This window comes from Portunus trituberculatus, chromosome 7 (assembly GCF_017591435.1).
Source record: "Portunus trituberculatus isolate SZX2019 chromosome 7, ASM1759143v1, whole genome shotgun sequence".
NCBI lineage: Eukaryota > Metazoa > Arthropoda > Malacostraca > Decapoda > Portunidae > Portunus > Portunus trituberculatus.
In genome coordinates, this window is record NC_059261.1 from 7,524,204 (window position 1) to 7,541,543 (window position 17,340).

Genomic DNA, 17,340 nt, shown 5'->3' on the forward strand with positions numbered 1-17,340 from the left:
CTGCAGACGACGCCGGCTGGAAAATAAATCACGGGTGTTATTTATCTTTGTTTCTTGTTTTTTATTTTTCTATGTCATTATAAGTTACTTTATTTGATTTTTTTATTTCTATGTGTTTTGTTTCTCACTCTATCTCTCGTCTCTTCTCTTTCTCTTTCTTCTCTGCCGGCTGGTAAATAAGTCACAATTATTATTTTATCTTGTTTTTTTTAAGTGTTCTTTGTCAATATGAGCTATTTTTTTATGTCTTTTTTGTTTTAGTGTTTTATAGATGACAGTCAAGTTATGCCAGAGAGAGAGAGAGAGAGAGAGAGAGAGAGAGAGAGAGAGAGAGAGAGAGTGTAGTATATTTTCATGGTATGGGTGTAATTTTAAGGGCTTCTAGGGTGTTGTGTGGTTTCAGAGAGAGAGAGAGAGAGAGAGAGAGAGAGAGAGAGAGAGATGTGTAGGTGGCGCGAAACTTCTATATTCTTCCCGTTTTCTTTCTTTTTTTCCTTATAACTGAACAAAGAAACCTCTACTGTGTGTGAAGTATATTAGAAAAGGCCAGGACATTAAGAGTTAGTGTATATTGAAGGTAGAGGCTTTTGAGAGCAAGCGGAGGCGCCCTGGAGACTGTCTGAGAGTAAGATCTATATTTTGAGTAACTTCCGCGCTCCAGCTTCACTATTTTCAAAGGACTGACAAGTGACAAGGCTTTTTAAGGGTGTTTCTGTAATTCTAGTGACATGTTAAGTTTTTTTTAGATTACCAACGGGAGAAATACGCTTAAGAACTCGTCTATTTGTCTCTATAGTCTTTGAAAATAGTCGTGGTGAGTAAAGTGTTTTTGAATGAGTGTGAGAGAGGCAGGGAAGACCGAGTGGCTGGCTGTGCGTGGTGGAGACACTGCCTATACCGTGTCACTCCCTCTGCACCACACACACACACACACACACACACACACACACTGCATCACCATTTATATATCGAAAAATAGGACCACACACACACCATCACCATTCATATATCGAAAAATAGGACAACACACACACACACACACCATACACACACACACAACATATATCGAAAAATAGGACAACACACACACACACACACACACCATACACACACACACAACATCACCATTCATATATCGAAAAATAGGACAACACACAGGCACACACAATTACCATCTAGACTATACAACGAAAAACAGAGGGACACACACACACACACACACACACACACACACACACAGGCACAGTAAATCATGGTAAATATGGACGAAGAGAGCCAGAAAGGGAAGGCAGGTGGGAGGCTCCAGCCATCGTGACGTCATGGCCTGGACGGGTGGGGTGATGACGTCACGGCCTGGCCCGGTGGGATGATGACGTCACGGCCTGGCTTGGCGGGCTATTATTCGCTACGTAAATAATTTTGAAAATGACCCTTCTAAAAAACGCCGCCAAACCAAAATACTTGTTATATTCCAATTTAGCACATACTTTAACTACTATCAAAAATATAAAAAGATTCCAAACTCCAGTAATATTAAAGATTTTTCAAAAGAACTGTAAATAAATTATTGGAACATTGAACTCTCTTAAAAAATATTCAAATGTCCATCCATTCTCACTTCAAAGGAACAAAACACACTTTAAACAATGTGAACAGTCTTTTGCAACACCTGTGAAACAATTAGAGCCAGAAATAAATAATTGACAGGGGTACCAACACAAATATTATTGGAACATTAACACCGCTACCAAACAATTCCACTCTCCACTAATTCCGCTGAACAGAAATGCAAAATCCTTAAAAACATTTATACTATTTTTCGGAAACAATAACACCTTCATACTGGCTCTAATAAAAAAAAAATCCTGGACAGTCCTGAGAATTTGGCGCCAAAAAAACACTCATATTTCACACAAAAACAAAGCCAACGACAACATCTAGCGGCCCACACACGCATGGAAAACACTTCAAACACCATGAAATACTTGTAGAAAGCATCAAATCTTACTATTCCGCCCAAATAAACTGTCCAGGAATTAAATAAAATAATCCTGGATTCTGGGTAAGCAGTAGGCATATCCAAGATGGCGGTGGAGCTTTGAAGGGGCCGAGCTCCCCCACTGTACTTCACTTAAACCTTCACCAAACTTAAATTTGCTCATGGCGAATGTGTATGAACGCTGGATATGAAAGATGAGTGACTTGGCTGCATGTTGTGGCAAGACAGGCGTATAATATTGAGAGATAAGGCTGGAAATGACTGATAACTGAGTGGTCCAAGATGGCGGAGGGGGTTTGTTGTTAGGTAGATCGCCTCCTCTACCTCATATAAAACCTTCACTAAACTGGCTGGCTGTGGCTGTGACTCAATGCTGGGTATAGGAGATTAGTGATGCGGCTGGATGTTGGGGCAAGACAGGCGTATAATAGTGACACATAAGGCAGGTTAAGTCGATGGAGAAGGGTCGGCCGCCACCTTAGTTTACCAATAATTAGCTACATAGCAATACAAAAGCTAAATAATGAGTAAATAACATCGAAAAATATCAAAACTAATAATGTAACCTTAACCTCCTCACCCAGACCTTTAAAAATAGCAAGGAAGGCATTTAATGATTTATCCTGAGTGGATGTGACCTGCCTTGAGTAACACAGACACACGGTAAGGTTTGTCACTCACCTCGATAGCGCAGTCCTGCCTCTGTGGTTCTGTGGCTTAAGCCCGTACTCAGAAACATTTCGCTGCGATCACTACCACAATTTTCCAAGGCCACAGAGACGACTAATCACATTTTCAAGAGTTTCTCCTTTTAATTAATCAGAAATTTTGCTAATCCAATCACCAGAATCTTAAAAATACCCTTCAAAGCACGAATGTCTTCAACTAGAGCCTTTGGAAAGTTGCTATGGTGAGAGCAAAGCGTTTCAGAAGTAGTACGAGGTTTTATAGACGTGGAAACACCGGCGCAGTCTTGTTAATCGCCACTAGAACACATGCACACTTGTAAAATCCCGTGTCACTTAAACCAGAGCCTTTCCAGTGTAGAAATCTTGCTAATATATCACAAGATGCCTTTAAATCCCGTGTCAATTCAACCAGAAGCTTTAAATAAACAGTAACTAACCCGCTTGCCTCCCGCCGTCACGAACGAGTCTATAAAACTGAACTTTGAGTGTGCTGGGCGAGGTCAAGGCGTTCGGTTGGTGGCGCTAGTGTCAGCTTAGCAACAGTTACAATATTAACCCATTTATTACTGGGACACCGTTTTACCTTGAGATTTGTGTACCATTAGACCATTTTATTGACAATAGGAAGGGTCTATGGAGGTCAGAAGGTTAATGGCCACAGTCTACACTATTTCAACCCATTCAGTACTGAGACACCGTTTTACCTTGAGATTTGTGTACCATTAGACCATTTTATTGACAATAGGAAGGGTCTATGGAGGTCAGAAGGTTAATGGCCACAGTCTCCACTATTTTAATCTTCCCACGCTCGTTTCTGAAGCTGTATAGAATCACCAAATAGTCACTAGAATGAATATAGAAACGCATCATAGTACTGAAGGATTTAATTAGCTTACTATTTGAAAAGAAAACTTGTTATTAGAGTGGGATTGGTACTACTGCAGGAAAAGTGGTATGACTTATTACTTATATTAGTGGTATAAATAATGAGATAAGTTGATGTGTAGCCTGCTGGTTCACCACTGTTGGGAAGGCGCGCAGTGACTATTGATTAATTAATACATTTATTGTTGCATTAATCTTGAAATATAACAAAGGAGGAGGATGGACCGTCGCCCCCACCCACCCGCTACTGAGCAAAGACTGTTAAAGTATCAGAAATACATCAATAAATAAATCCAGATATTACACGCCTTATTGCACAAACATCCTGCAGTCTGGGGGCAAACTGAGAACATCCCCTGAGTATGTGTAGTAACTAGTAGGTGACATTTTAAGGGAGAATGTCAAGACAAGGCTACTCCTTGTTACTTTACGTTTGTTTCCTATCCATGTGACACCACGCAAGAATATCCATTGTTTTTACTCGTTTCTCTCCTTACACCTGAAGAAAAACACAAAAATCAACCCTTTTATGATTTATTTTTATTCAGTTGACATCGTAAGGTCTCTGCATGACTTTACTTGAATACAATTAACTTCAAAAATCTGTCCTTTGTGATCAATTTTATTCAACTGACTACATCACAAAGCATCTGCGTGACTGTCTATTCAGATTTTGATACAGTAAACCTCAAAAATCTGCCCTTTGTGATTTATTTTCATTCATTTGACATCATTAGGCCTCTACGTGACTGCCTATTCAATTCTTAATACAGTAAACTTCAAAGAACGAGTGACTTTGCAATATTTAGTGGAGGTCAAAGGGCAATATTTATCTAGTTTAGTTCCCCCTTCAGTTCTTCGATAAACAATAATTGATAGCATGATAAGTAATATTTAGGGTGTTTTTAAGTATTTACAAGAGAGAGAGAGAGAGAGAGAGAGAGAGAGAGAGAGAGAGAGAGAGAGAGAGAGAGAGAGAGAGAGAGATTAAAAGTAGTATTTATAGATATAACATATAGTAAAAATAAACACACACATAAAATCCACAAAAAAAGCGAAAAAGAAAAGAAAAGAAAAGAAAGAGAACGAAAACATGAAAAAAATAAATATATAAAAACCACAGCAGAAAGAAAAACACAAAACAACAAATAGAAAAACAAAACAGAAAAACACAACAATAAAAAAACACACACAAAAATTAAACACAAACAAAATATATGTAAAGAAAAACAAGAGAAAAATAAAGTGATGATGAATATAAAGCCAGGTTGGGAGTGTTATTGTCTGAGTGAGAGGGTGTAAATTACTCATCCAGGTGTACATTTCAGGTGTTCCCGGGTTAATTAGTCACCCTGAGTGTACTTGAGAGGTGTACCGCAGTGCTTGATAGGCCTGGGGATCTAGTACACCCTAAAAATCACCCAAATTAGGCCTAAAAAGGGGAAAAAATTAGACCTCCCAGGGTAGTGGTGGTGGTTGACAGTATTTAGAGTGTATATTTTAAGGTGTAAATAAGACAAAACGTGTTGTCTAGGGTGTATTTATTGGATGTATGTGTCTTTCTTAGGGTGTATCTAGGGTGTAAGGGTGTGGTGGACCTTTGATTAGGGTGTAGGTGAAAGATTAGGGTGTATTAGGACAGATACGGGTAATTTAGGTGTAAATTGAAAGAAGTGTGTTTTCAGGGTGTAAGTGTGAGAGATAGTGTTCCTAGGGTGTTTTGGGGCCTTTAGGGTGACTAGGGTGTGGGTTTAGGGTGTATTGGATTAACTAGGGTGTATTTCAAAGGTGTAGGGAGAAAAAATAGGGTGTTTTTCGAGTGTAAGAAGAATTAGGGTGAGAAATCAGGGTGTATGTGTCCGTGTGTGAGAGAGAGGGAGAGTGAGAGAGAGAGAAGCATGAGTGAGAGAGAGTGAGAGGGAGAGGGAGAGTTACAGCATTGATAGGTGATAAAGAGGAAGAGGAGGAGGAGGAGGAGGGGGGCAGCCATGTTGAAAGGAAGGGGGTGGTTTGGGGGGGGAGGCCTATGGAGGAAGAACCCCCATTCCCTGGACCATTTGAGGTAAGTAATGGGGGTGAGGGAAGGGAAGGGGAGGGGGAGCTAACTTAAAAAAAAAAAGGGATGAAAAAAATAAATAAATAAGATAGAAATTACTTAACTTAATTCAATCTAAAAGAAAAAGGGGAAAAAAAGAAAAAGGGAAAAAAATAATAGGGAAATTAACTAACGTGACTTAACCTAACCTAACCTAACCTAACCTAACCTAACCTAACCTAACCTCACCTCACCTCACCTCACCTCTCTTAAACCCCAAAAAAAATAAATAATTAAAAACATGAAATAAGTAAATAAATAAATAAAAATAGATAAAATAAATAATGAAAAATAGAAAAAACCTCAGCTAACCTCGTCTAACCTCACCTAACCTCCATACCTCACCAAAAAAAGCAAAAAAACAAATAAAAACACAAAATAAATAAGAAAAGTAGATAAAATAAAAAAGAAAATAGAAAAAAAAATATCTAACCTCGTCTAACCTCATCTAACCTCGTCTAACCTCACCTCAACCCCACAAAAAAGCAAAAAAACAAATAAAAACACAAAATAAATAAGAAAAATAGACAAAATAGAAAAAAAAATATATCTAACCTCATCTAACCTCACCTAACCTCACCTAACCTCACCTAACCTCGTCTAACCTCGTCTAACCTCACCTAACCTCTGTCTCCCCACCAGGTACCTGTACAATGTGTTAAGCAAGAACCAGGTGGTGCAGGAAAGTAACCGCGGCCTGCTGGTGGAGACGCTGCGTTCCATTGCCGAGATACTCATTTGGGGTGACCAGAATGACTCATCTGTGTTTGAGTGAGTGCCGGGGGGAGAGGGAGAGGGAGAGGGAAGGGATGGGATGGGATGGGATGGGATGGGATGGGATGGGAGAGGAAGAGGAAGGGAGAGAGAGAGAGGAAGGGAAGGGAAGGGAAGGAAGGAAGGAGAGAGAGAGAGAGAGAGAGAAAGAAATGTATGTTACTACTACTACTACCACCACCACCACCACCACCACCACCACCACCACCACCACCACCACCACCACCACCACTACTACTAAAATAAATAAAAATGAAAGAAAAAGAAAATAATAATAATAATAACAACAACTGTATACACTAACCCTTACATTAATCTCTCACTCTCACTCTCTCTCTCACTTTCACTCACTCACTCACACTCACTCTCTCTCTCTCGCACAGCTTCTTCCTGGAGAAAAACATGCTGTCGTTCTTCCTGCCGATAATGAAGCAGAAATGTGGAAGTTATGTGTGTGTCCAGCTGCTCCAGACTCTCAACATTCTCTTTGAAAACATCCGTAATGAGACTTCACTATGTAAGTAATGTGTGTGTGTGTGTGTGTGTGTGTGTGTGTGTGTGTTTGGATTTATTTTATTTTTTTTTTTTGTGTATTTCTCCTGTTCTTTAAAATCCATTCAACCATCCGTTCAACCATTTGTCTACTATCCGTCTACCATCCAAACCATCCATGAACCATCCCAAAACCATCCCAAACCATCCCAAACCATCCCAAAACCATCCCAAACCATCCATAAACCATCCCAAACCATCCCAAAACCATCCCAACCATTCATAAACCTCCCAAACCATCCATGAACCACCCCAAACCATCCATGAACCATCCATAAACCATCCCAAACCATCCCAAATCACCCATAAACCATCCCAAACCAGCCATAAACCAGCCATAAACCACCCAAACCACCATAAACCATCCATAAACCACCCATAAACCATCCCAAAACCATCCATGAACCATCCGAACCACCCGTCTAACTCTCCGCCCGTCCCTCTGGCAGACTACCTCCTGTCAAACAACCATGTGAACTCAATCATCGTGCACAAGTTTGATTTCAGCGATGAGGAGGTGATGGCATATTACATCTCCTTCCTCAAGACACTGTCACTCAAGCTCAACGCACACACCATTCACTTCTTCTACAATGAGGTGAGAGGGGGGGGAGAGTGGGAGATGTTGGGGGGGGGCTGGGAGATGCTGGGAGGGAGGAGAGTGGCTGGAAAGGGGGGAGAATGAGAGAGAGATGCTGGGAGGCGCTGGGAAGGAGGGAGAGTGGCTGGGAGGCGCTGGGACAGGCTCGGAGGGAGGGAGAGGCTGGGAGAGGCTGGGAAGTGGGAAGAGTGGGAGGGAGAGGCTGGGAAGGGAGGAGAGTAGCTGGGAGATGCTGGGAAGGGGGGAGAGTGGCTGGGAGAGACTGGAAGGGGAGAGTGAAAGGGAGAGAGGGAGAGGTGTTTTTTTTTTTTTTTTTTTTTGAGATTTGGGGAAAGAGAGAGTGATGGAAATGGGAGAGATGGAGAGAGAGAGAGAGAGAGAGAGAGAGAGAGAGAGAGAGAGAGAGAAATATATCTTAACTTAATCTAACCCAACCCAACCCATCCTAAATTCTCCCCACACACACACACACACACCTCCCTCTCTCTCTCCTTCTCTCCCTCTCCCTCTCCCTCTACTTCTCTCCCTCTCTCTCCCAATCACTCACTTCCCTTCAACCTCTCTCTTTCCATCTCCCTCTCCTTCTCCCTCTCCTTCTCCCTCTCTCTATCCCTCCCTCTTCCTATATCACCCTTCCTCCCTCTCACACCCCCTCTCACTCTCCCCCCTCTCTCCACAGCACACCAACGACTTCCCTCTGTACACGGAAGCCATCAAATTCTTCAACCATCCGGAGAGCATGGTTAGAATCGCCGTTCGGACATTAACTCTCAATGTTTACCGAGTCAATGACCAATCGATGCTGCAGTTCATCCGAGATCGCACCGCAGCCCCGTACTTCTCCAATCTGGTGTGGTTCATTGGTAACCACATCCTGGAGCTGGAAAATTGCGTCCGGGGCGATGTGGAGTAAGTTTGTGGGGTGTTTTTGGGTGTTTTGGTGTTTTGGGGATGTTTTGGGTGTTTTTGGGTGTTTTGGGGTGTTTGTTGGTGTTTTTGGGGTGTTTCGGTGTTTTGGGGTGTTTTGTGGTGTTTTGGGGTGTTTTGGTGTTTTGAGTGTTTTGGGTGTTTTGGGTGTTTTGTGGTGTTTTAGTGTGTTTTTGGTGTTTTTGGGTGTTTTTTGGGGTGTTTTGGTGTGTTTTTGGTGTGTTGTGGTGTTTTGGGGTGTTTTGTGGTGTTTTTGATGTTTTGGTGTGTTTATGGGTGTTTTGGGGTGTTTTGGTGGTGTGGGGTGTGTTTGAGTGTGTTTTGGGATGTATAGAAGTGAAAATGTGGTAAATAAGTGGATTATATGATAAATAAGTGGTAATAAAGTGGATAGTGAGATAAAAAAGTGGACAGTGAGATAAAAAAGTGGACAGTGAGATAAAAAGTGGATTAGATTGTAAATAACTGGATTTGATTACATAGAAGTGGATTTTCAACTAACCTAATCCAATCTTTTACTCCCCCAACCCCTCCACAACCCTCCACATCCCCCACAACCCCCCCCCAACAGCCACAACTCCCGCGGCAGACTGGAGGACCTGGTGGCGGAACATCTTGACCACCTCCACTACATCAACGATATTCTCAAGCTGAACATTTCCACCCTCAATGCTGTCCTGGCTGACCATCTCTTAAACAGACTGCTGGTGCCTCTCCTGGTGTACTCTCTCAACCCACGGCAGGAGAAGGTAGTGGTGGTGATGTGGTGATGTGGTGTGAATTTTTTTCAAGGCCTTTTGTGGTGTTTTGAGGGTGTTTTGAGACAGTTTGTGGTGTTTTGAGATAGTTTGTGGTGTTTTGAGGGGGTTTTGTGACAGTTTGTGGTGTTTTGAGGGTGTTTTGAGATAGTTTGTGGTGTTTTGAGGGTGTTTTGAGATAGTTTGTGGGGTTTTGAGGGTGTTTTGAGATAGTTTGTGGTGTTTTATGGCACTTTAAGATAGTTTGCAGTGTTTTGAGGGTTTTTAAGATAGTTTGTGGTGTTTTATGGGCACTTTAAGATAGTTTGCAGTGTTTTGAGGGTTTTTTAAGATAGTTTGGGATGTTTTGAGGGCATTTTAAGATAGTTTGGGTGTTTTGAGGGCATTTTAAGATAGTTTGGTGTGTTTTGAGGGTTTTTAAAATAGTTTGGGGTGTTTTGAGGCCATTTTAAGATAGTTTGGTGTGTTTTGAGGGTGTTCTAAGATAGTTTGTGGTGTTTTAAGGCCATTTCAACTCTCAACTCTCAACTCTCAACTCTCCTCCTCCTCCTCCTCCTCCTCCTCCTCCTCCTCCTCCTCTCACAACCACCTTTTTTTTTTTTTTTAACCAATTCCTTCACCACCTCCTCCTTGTCTCACCTCCTCCTCCTCCTCCCCCTACAGGATGACCGGCCCCGGATCAGCAGTGTGGTGGCCCTGTTCCTCCTGGCCCAAGTGTTCCTCATAGTGTCCCACGCTCCGCTGGTCCGCGCCCTTGCCAAAATAATCTTCCACGGTGATAATTCAATATTTGCGGAAGATTCACAGGTTTTCAAGGTAAGATAAGGTGTTTTGGGGTGTTTTGAGGTGTTTTTGGGGTGTTTTTGTGGTGTTTTGTGGTGTTTTGTGGTGTTTTTGGGGTGTTTTGGTGGTTTGGTGTGTTTTGAGGTGTTTTGGTGGTGTGGGGTGTGTTTTGGAGGTGTGGGGTGTGTTTTGGGGTGTTTTGGGTGTTTTGGAGGTTTGGGGTGTGGAGGTTTTGGTGTGTTTTGTTTTGGTGGTTTGGGGTGTGGGGTGTGTTTTGGGGTGTTTTGTGGTATTTTGCGGTGTTTTGGGAGTTTGTTGTGTTTTGGGTGTTTTCATGTTTTGGGAGTGTGTGTTTATGTGTGTGTTTTGAGGTGTGCATGTGTGTTTTGGGGATGTTTTTGGGGTGTTTTGAGGTGTTGTGTGTAATTTAGGGTGTGTTAAAGGTGTTTTGGAGATCTGCTGGGGTGTATTAGGGTTGTGGGGTGTATTAGGGTGTGTTAGGGGTGTGTTGGGGTGAAATCAACAACATTCCTTGCTGATAATTTGATATTTGCTGACGATTCACAAATTTCGAAGGCATGGGTGGGTGTGTGGGGTGTACTGAGGGTGTATTGGCGGGTGTAGGGTGTATCTTAATGTATTCCAAGCCATTCCAGTCTCTTATTAACTCATTCCAGTAAAGTTCCAGTCTTCAGATTTATTTTTAACCTACCTCAAATTTCCAGGGTCATCGTTTTGTGCGTCGGGGTTTTGTGGCCCCTGAGGAACCCCTGGAGAAGTCCCTACAGGCAAGAACTCCAGGGGGGTCAGGGAACACCACCCCTCTCGCCACTGTGGAGGAGCCCAGTGGAGGAGGAAGAGCAGCAGCAGGAGGAGGTGGTGGAGGAGGAAGAGAAGATGCGAATTGTGAAGGTGTGTGGAAGTTATTGTGGTTTTCAAGGGTGTTTTTCAAGGTTCTAGTAGTTTGACAGGCTGTAGTGGAAGTTATTGGTGTTTTTCAAGGTTCCAGTGGTAGTTTGACAGGCTGCAATGGAAGTTATTGGGGTTTTTAAGGGTGTTTTTCAAGGTTCTAGTAGTTTGACAGGCTGCAGTGGAAGTTATTGGTGTTTTCAAGGTTCCAGTGATAGTTTGACAGGCTGCAGTGGAAGTTATTGGTGTTTTCAAGGTTCCAGTGGTAGTTTGACAGGCTGCAGTGGAAGTTATTGGTGTTTTAAGGGTGTTTTTTAAGGGGTGATGCCATTAAGGGTGTTATTACTACCCTCTCTTCACCCTAAACAGACCCCATAGGCATTTCCGATCTTGCCGCCACACACGTCAACATAACCGACGAGGAAAAGGAAATGATGCGAGCCACCACCACCACCACCACCACCACCACTGCCGCCACCTCCAGTGCTGTGTATGTTGTTGCTGTTGTTGTTGTTGTTGTTATAGAAGTGGTAGTAGTAGGAGTAGTAGCAGTAATTGTAGTAGTAGTAGTAGTAGTAGTAGTTGTTGTAGTAATAGTAGTAGTAGTTGTAGTTGTTATAGAAGTAGCAGTAGTAGTCATTTATAGAAGTAGTAGTAGTAGTAGTAGTAGTAGTAGTAGTAGTAGTAGCAGTAGTAGTAATAGTAATAGTAGTAGTAGTAGTAGCAGCAGTAGTAGTAGTAGCAGTAGCAGTGATAGTAATAGTAATAGTAGTAGTAATAGTAGTAGCAGTAGTAGTAGTAGTAGTAGTAGCAGTAGTAGTAAATAAAAAAAATAAAAATGAAAATAACTCGCCATTTTCTTTTCTTTCAGATGCATTAGTGAAAGAGAAGAAGAGGAAGGAAGAGGAGGAAGAGGAAGAGGAAGAGGAGGAGGAGGAGAGGAGGAGGAGGAGACAGCAGCAGGAGGAGGAGGAGGAGGAGGATTAACAGAACTATCTTTAATATCTCGTCCCTTCCTGCTTTCCACAATTAACGCGCTGAGCTGTTCTGGCGACGATTATTCCTCTCTGTTTGCTCTGTCTCTCCTCTACGCCCTCGGACACAACCAGGGTAAGCGTCCGTCTGTCTGTCTGTCTGTTGAAGGCATGGGTGGGTGTATGGGGTGTATTGGCGGGTGTAGGGTGTATCTTAATGTCTGTGTGTGTGTGTGTGTAGGTAAAAGTGCATATTTCTCTGTTGTTCTCCGTCCTTACCTTACAAGATTGCCAAAAAGGGAGAGAAAAAGATAAATATAGAAAAAAATATATATAGGCATAGTTTTTCAAGATGTTAATGTTGTCTAAGGAAGAGAGAAAGAAGGTAAATTGATAAAAAATGTGTCTTAGGCCTATAAGGAGGTTAAAATGTTGCCAAAAGGAAAAAAAAAAGAAAATAATAGGCATAATTTTTTTTAGATAATGTTGTGAATTGCAAAAAAAAAGAAATGAAAAAAAATCTATGTAAGGCGATTTAGATAATAAGGAAGAGAAAGAAGAAGAAGAAAGAAAAAGAAGAAAAGAATTGATAGGCAGGTTTTTCTAGATAATAAGAGAAAACGAAGGAGGTAGATGGAAAATAGGAATAAATAAGATGAAGAAGGGGGAAGTTAATAATAATAATAAGAAGAAGAAGAAGAAGAAAAAAAATGATAGGCAGGTTTTTTTTAGATAAAGAGAAAATGAAGGAGGTAGATGGAAAATAGGAATAAATGAGATGAAGAAGGAGGAGTTAATAATAATAATAATAAGAAGAAGAAGAAGAGGAAGAAAAAAATTGATAGGCAGGTTTTTCTAGATAATAAGAGAAAACGAAGGAGGTAGATGGAAAATAGGAATAAATAAGGTGAAGAAGGAGGAGTTAATAATAATAATAAGAAGAAGAAAAAGAAGAAAAAAAATGATAGGCAGGTTTTTCTAGATAATAAGAGAAAATGAAGGAGGTAGATGGAAAATAGGAATAAATAAGGTGAAGAAGAGGAGTTAATAATTTCCATCTTCTTTTTTCTATTGCTGCAAATGTTATTGGTCTTCAAAGATGGTAGGAATGAAAAAAAAAATTAATTATCATAGTTTTTATTTTATTTATTTTTTCTTTATTGTTGTTTTGATAAGTTTTTTTTCTTAATGGATTTGTTTACTTGTTTATTTATTTATTTATTTACTTTTGCATTATTTTTTTTTGTTTATATATCTTTTATATTTAGTTTTCTTTTTTTTTTCTTCGTTTGTGAATGACAAGATGGGAATGAAAAAAAAATTAATTACAATTTTTTTTTCTTTATTTTTGTTTGATAAATTTTTTTGCTTGCATTTTATTTTTACTCATTTATTTATTTATTTTTTTTATTTATGTTTTATGTAGTTGATTTTGGGTGGTTTTTCCCTTTTTTTAATAATTTTTCTTTATTTGTGAATGCTGCGGTGGAAGTTAGTATTATTATTTCATTCATTTGTTTTATTTTTCTTCTGTCTAGTTTGGTTCAGTTTGATGTTTTTTTATTTATTTATTTATTTATTTATTTTGTGTATTTGTGAATGATTTATTTTAATTGTGCACGGTTGTTGAAATGTCTAGATGTTTGTTCAATATTGTGAAAAAAAACTATATTATGAGTCTATGATGTATTAATTCTCTCTCTCTCTCTCTCTCTCTCTCTCTCTCTCTCTCTCTCTCTCTCTCTCTCTCTCTACATTTTTTCATTATTTCTCTCTTTTCTTTCTTTCTTTCTTCTTCCATGTTTCTGCTTTCCTCTCCTCCTCCTCTTCCTTCTTTTCTTTCTCTTCTTCCTTCCTCCTCTTCCTCCTCTTCCTCCTCTTCTTCCTCTATCTGTTCCTCCTCCTCTATCTCTTCTTCCTCCTCCTTCTCCTTTTTGTTTTCCTTTTCTTCCTTCCTTCCTTTCTCCTCCTCCTCCTCCTCCTCCTCCTCCTCCTCCTCCTCCTCCTCCTCCTCCTCCTCCTCCTCCTCCTCCCTTTTTTCACCTCCTCCTCCTCCTCCTTTTCCTTTTTCCTTCCTCCTCCTCCTCCTGCTCCTCCTCCTCCTATCTTTTTCATCTCCCGTTCTCCTTCTTTTGTTTTTCATCTTCCTCCTTCCTTCCTCCCTCCTCCTCCTCCTCCTCCTCCTCCTCCTCCTCCTCCTCCTCCTCCTCCTCCTCCTGCAGGCATCAACCAGGAGCTACTGGGCATGGTGGTAGGGGGGAAGACCACCACCAAGGCAGTTTACGATTCCCTATTAGTGGACAAGATGCTGGAAATTATCACTCTCTCTTGCCAATACAGTAAGTGAGAGGGGAGAGGGAGAGGAGAGGTTTTGTGAGTGTTTTGGGGTGGTCTGAGGTGGGGTGTTTTGATGTTTTGTGTGTGGTTTTTGGGGTGGTTTTGGTGTTTTTGGGGTGTTTTTGGGGTGTTTTGGGGTGTTTTGGGGTGTTTTGAGTGTTTTGGGGTTTTGAGAGTGTTTTGGTGTGTTTTGAGAGTGTTTTGGGGTTTTGAGTGTGTTTTGGGGTGTTTTGAGTGTGTTTTGAGTGTTTTGGAGTGTTTTGAGTGTGTTTTGAGTATTTTGGAGTGTTTTGAGTGTTTTGGTGTGTTTTGAGAGTGTTTTGAGTGTTTTGAGTGTGTTTTGGAGTGTTTTGAGAGTGTTTTGAGTGTGTTTTGAGTGTTTTGAGTGTTTTGAGAGTGTTTTGAGTGTTTTGGAGTGTTTTGAGAGTGTTTTGAGTGTGTTTTGAGTGTTTTGGGGTTTTGAGAGGGTTTTGAGTGTGTTTTGATAGTGTTTTGAGTGTTTTGAGAGTGTTTTGGAGTGTTTTGAGTGTGTTTTGGGGTTTTGAGAGTTTTGGAGTGTTTTGGAGTGTTTTGAATGTTTTGGAGTGTTTTGAGAGTGTTTTGAGTGTTTTGAGAGTCTTTTGAGTGTGTTTTGAGAGGGAGAGAAAGGGAGAGCCCAACGTAACCCAACCCAACCCAACTTAATCCAACCCCCAATGACCCAAACAGACTCCAAAGTGCGTGTGGCAACCCTGGAGATGGCGATCCTGGTCCTGAAGCAGCTGGTAGGGGTCGGGGGGCCAGCTGGCGGCGGCGGCGGCAGCAGGAGACACACTTACCTTAGGGACAACCACCTGGCCAGCCTGGAGGGGGCCAAGGAGGAGGCCACGCTGATGCTGAGAAATTTCTATAAGGTGTGTTAGGAGGAGGAGGAGGAGGAGGAGGAGGAGGAGGAGGAGGAGGAGGAGGAGGAGGAGGAGGAGGAGGGTTAGGAAAAGGATGAGAGGACAGAAATATAGACAGAAATTATGTAAAAAAGAGGAGGAGGAGGAGGAAGAGGAGGATGAGGAGAGAGAGAGAGAGAGAGAGAAGAATGAGAATAGAGAAAAGAAGAGAATAAGTAGAGAAAGAGAAGGAGGAGAGAGAAAAGGAAGAAGAGATGGAAGAAATGGAAGGAAAGAAAGAGAAAGATAGAAGAGAAGAAAGGATGAGAGAGAGAGAGAGAGAGAGAGAGAGACACACACACACAAAAAAACAACAAACCCTTTTCCCCAGATAATACCCATGCTGCTCTCCTGGCCCCCCTATTCAAATAAATAAATAAATAAATAACCATCCTTCCCCGCTGCCCGCCCCCAGAGTGAAGAGATATTCCTTGACATGTTTGAGGACGAGTGGGTGGAGTTACATCGTCGCCCCTTGAACGTGGAGTACCTTCTGCAGGATGCCTCGGTACTCCTCCCCCCCGCAGGCACTCCCCTTACTGGCATCGACTTCAACAAGAGACTGCCCTGTGGTGAGGTAGGCCTATCTGTGTGTCTGTGTGTGTTTCTGTGTGTTTTGGTGTGTTTTTGTGTGTTTTTTAGTGTTTTTTAGTGTTTTTGAGTGTGTTTTTGTGTGTTTTGGTGTGTTTTTGTGTTTGTGAGTGTGTTTTGGTGTGTTTTGGTGTGTTTTTTAGTGTTTTTGTGTGTGTGTGTGAATGTTTGTGTCTGTTTTTTTCAGTTTTTGAGTGTGTTTTGGTGTGTTTTTGTGTTTGTATGTGTGTATGTGTGTGTGTGTGTGTGTGTGTGTGTGTGTGTGTGTGTGTGTGTGTGTGTGTGTGTGTGTGTGTGTGTGTGTGTGTGTGTGTGTGTGTTTCTCTCTCTCTTTCTCTCTCTCTCTCTCTCTCTCCTCCCTCTCCTCTCCCTCTCCCTCTCCCTCTCCCTTTACCCTCTACCCTCTCTCTCTCTCTCTCCCTTTACCCTCTCCCCTCTCACTCCTCCCCCTTCCCCTCTCCTTTACCCACACCCACACCCTCTCACATCCCCACCCCCCTCTCCCCCCTCTCACCCCTCTCACCCCTCTCCCTGCAGGTAGAGAGGGCCAGAAGAGCCATGAGGGTGTTTTTCCTGGTACGTGAGGTGAGCCTGGCGGTGCGTGAGGAGAATGACTCACACCTCCCCCTCACCAACCCCGCCGCTTGTGTCCAGGTGGCTGATGTCCTGGATTTGAGTAAGTGTGGGGTTGAAAGAGGTTTGGTGGGGTTTTAAAGGGTTTTGGTGGGGTTTTAAAGGGTTTTGGTGGGTTTTTGTGAGTTTTGGTGGGTTTTTGATGGGTTTAAAGGTTTTTTGTGGGTTTTAAAGGGTTTTGGTGGGGTTTTAAAGGGTTTTTGTTGGGTTTTTGTGAGTTTTGAGTGGGTTTGAAGATGTTTTGGTGGGGTTTTAAAGGTTTTTGGGGTTTTAAAGGGTTTTGGTGGGGTTTGAAGGGTTTTGGTGGGGTTTGAAGGTGTTTTGGTGAGGTTTATAAGGTTTTGGTGGGTTTTAAAGGGTTTTAAAGGGTTTTTGTGGGTTTTGGGTGGGTTTGAAGAATTTTGGTGGGGTTTTAAAAGGTTTTGGTGGGTTTTTAAATGATTTTTGTGAGTTTTGGGTGAGTTTGTAGTGTTTAGGTGGGTTTAAAGATTTTGGTGGGTTTTGTGGGTTTTGTGGGGTTTAAAGGGTTTTTGATGGGTTTAAAGGGTTTTTGTGGGGGTTTAAAGGGTTTTGGTGGGGATTAAAGGGTTTTTGATGGGGTTTAAAGGGTTTTGTGGGGTTAGAGAGGTTTACAAGAGGTTTGGCAGGGTTTGTTGTTTTCTTTGTGGGATCTGGCAGGGTTAGGGAGGTTTACAAGAGGTTTGGCAGGGTTTAAAAGGGTTTGGGAAGTCTAGAAAGGGTTTAGATACAGTTTGGCAGGGTTTGATGGGGTTTGGTAGGATTTGGCAGGGTTTAAGAGGGTTTGGGAGGTTTATAAAGGGTTTAGGAAGGGTTTAAGAAGGTTTGGAAAGTTTATAAAGGGTTTAGAAAGTGTTTGGCAGGGTAAGTGAGGTTTAGAAAATGTAAATAT

The 17,340-nt window shown here is 41.7% G+C and overlaps 1 protein-coding gene across 3 annotated transcripts in view; it reads left to right on the forward strand.

The window, feature by feature from the left end:
• The first annotated feature begins 4,844 nt into the window (after positions 1-4,844).
• Positions 4,845-17,340, forward strand: part of LOC123498762 (protein CLEC16A homolog) — a 22,384-nt gene continuing 9,888 nt past the window's right edge. For all 3 annotated transcript variants that reach the window (XR_006672792.1, XM_045246186.1, XM_045246179.1), the window contains exons 1-14: positions 4,845-5,635; positions 6,311-6,439; positions 6,826-6,959; positions 7,444-7,592; positions 8,275-8,504; positions 9,094-9,271; positions 9,944-10,096; positions 10,789-10,975; positions 11,342-11,462; positions 11,844-12,082; positions 14,169-14,285; positions 14,992-15,176; positions 15,622-15,783; positions 16,335-16,473. Coding sequence is in view for 2 of the 3 variants with exons in the window: in XM_045246186.1 (XP_045102121.1) it covers positions 5,562-5,635; positions 6,311-6,439; positions 6,826-6,959; positions 7,444-7,592; positions 8,275-8,504; positions 9,094-9,271; positions 9,944-10,096; positions 10,789-10,975; positions 11,342-11,462; positions 11,844-12,082; positions 14,169-14,285; positions 14,992-15,176; positions 15,622-15,783; positions 16,335-16,473 (2,197 nt within the window). In the remaining variant the exon portion in view is untranslated. The remainder of the gene's footprint in view (positions 5,636-6,310; positions 6,440-6,825; positions 6,960-7,443; positions 7,593-8,274; positions 8,505-9,093; positions 9,272-9,943; positions 10,097-10,788; positions 10,976-11,341; positions 11,463-11,843; positions 12,083-14,168; positions 14,286-14,991; positions 15,177-15,621; positions 15,784-16,334; positions 16,474-17,340) is intronic.